General features: G+C 33.3%; 1 protein-coding gene across 1 annotated transcript in view; it reads left to right on the top strand.

Moving 5' to 3' along the window:
• Positions 1 to 626: 626 nt before the first annotated feature.
• The window catches only part of SARC_10973 (hypothetical protein), a 3,800-nt gene continuing 2,775 nt past the window's right edge, over positions 627 to 1,651 (top strand). Inside the window, exon 1 of the mRNA XM_014294955.1 lies at positions 627 to 1,035. Coding sequence (XP_014150430.1) covers positions 734 to 1,035 — 302 coding nt within the window. The 5' untranslated portion in view covers positions 627 to 733. The remainder of the gene's footprint in view (positions 1,036 to 1,651) is intronic.

Genomic DNA, 1,651 nt, shown 5'->3' with positions numbered 1-1,651 from the left:
ATATAGAGAGTGTGTGTGTGTGTGAGTGAGTGAGAGCGTGTAGTCGTGTACGTGTGAGTGCTATTAGGGCCTGTACTGTTGGATACCATTTTAAAAATACGACATATCTATCATAGCCTTCTGTGATCTATTTTCAGAAGGCTATGTATTTATTTACATATTTAGTACTTCGGAATATGAACAAATAAATTTCCCCTACGAGTATACGCTTTCAGTCCCCGTGGGTTCCCAGCCGCGATTTATCAGCCGTTACGCTGTTACTGACTTTTGATGACGGGTTTTTATAGTACCTATTTTTTACAATAATTAATGTAACCGGTCCTAATAGTTCGGTACTTTTATTTTCAACCATAATTAAATGCCGACGATTCAGTTTTCTACTGAGATACTCAGCTTACTCCCTGCGGGGAGTCATGTTTCACAAGATATTTTATTTATTTCATAGAGCCTTCTAAATTATACAGATATTTATTACATATATGAGTACTGTATGTACATATGTACATATGAACACTTTTTAAAATCCAACCAACCAATCGCAATTTACAGCAGGGATGGAACCGATATGTATTTATACATATTGTCAGCACTCAGCAGTAATAGCACCAGCAGATATATTTCTATACCCAAGAAGTGAAGTCTGTGGTGCACATATATCACGGTCAAGCACTCTCAATTCATCGCACGGAGCTGTTTAGTAGTACAATAACGACGACAGACAAGTGTTACAATTATGGGCTTTCAGGTGAACGAGAACTCGGGTAATTACATTCGTCAGTGGTTGCACGATCACATCAGCGAACCAGGTACCGACACAGTCAGACAACTACAAAGAGTGCAATCATGGCCACTTACTCTCATGGCCGAAGGCATGTCACTTCTTTCCGACGAAATTGGATACATTGTTCTTATCCCATTCGCTCTCCAATATCCGCAATACTTTCATTTGATCGCTTTACACGTGACAAATCTGATGCTCATGTGCTTCACAGTAGGGAACCAATTGAAGGATAGATTGAGGCTTCCAAGACCCAGGTGTGTAATATTTGAGCATATATCGTGCAGCATTCAAAACATCAATTTATTCATGTAAATATTATTAAAATAACAAAATTCTAAATATGTGCGTATAATTACATTCATTAGATATATCCACATTTAGAAACATGCCTCTCTCTATATATATATGTATATGTATATGTATGTATATGTAATGTAATGTAATGTAATGTAATGTAATGTATATATATGTATATGTATATATAAATTTTAATCTAAATCTAAATCTCAATGAAATGTGAATGTGAATGTGAATATAAATATACATATAAATATAAATATAAATTTATGTAAATATAAATATAAATGTATATGTATATGTATTTGCATATTTTTATGTATATGTAAATCTAAATGCAAATGTAAACGTAAATCTAAATGTAAATGTATGTGTATATGTATGTGTATATGTGTATGTATATATAGGAGTATCTGTATAAGTGTAATTATATGTAAATGTATATGTATATGTATTTGTATTTATTTATATATATATATATGTGTGTGTGTGTGTGTGTGTGTATGTACATGTATCTGCGAGTGTATTCGTATGGGGGTGCGTGTATGTATGTGTATGTGTATGTGTTGTGTT

The sequence above is a fragment of the Sphaeroforma arctica genome (assembly GCF_001186125.1).
Source record: "Sphaeroforma arctica JP610 unplaced genomic scaffold supercont1.1468, whole genome shotgun sequence".
NCBI lineage: Eukaryota > Ichthyosporea > Ichthyophonida > Sphaeroforma > Sphaeroforma arctica.
This window is presented reverse-complemented; position numbering and strand designations above follow the sequence as displayed.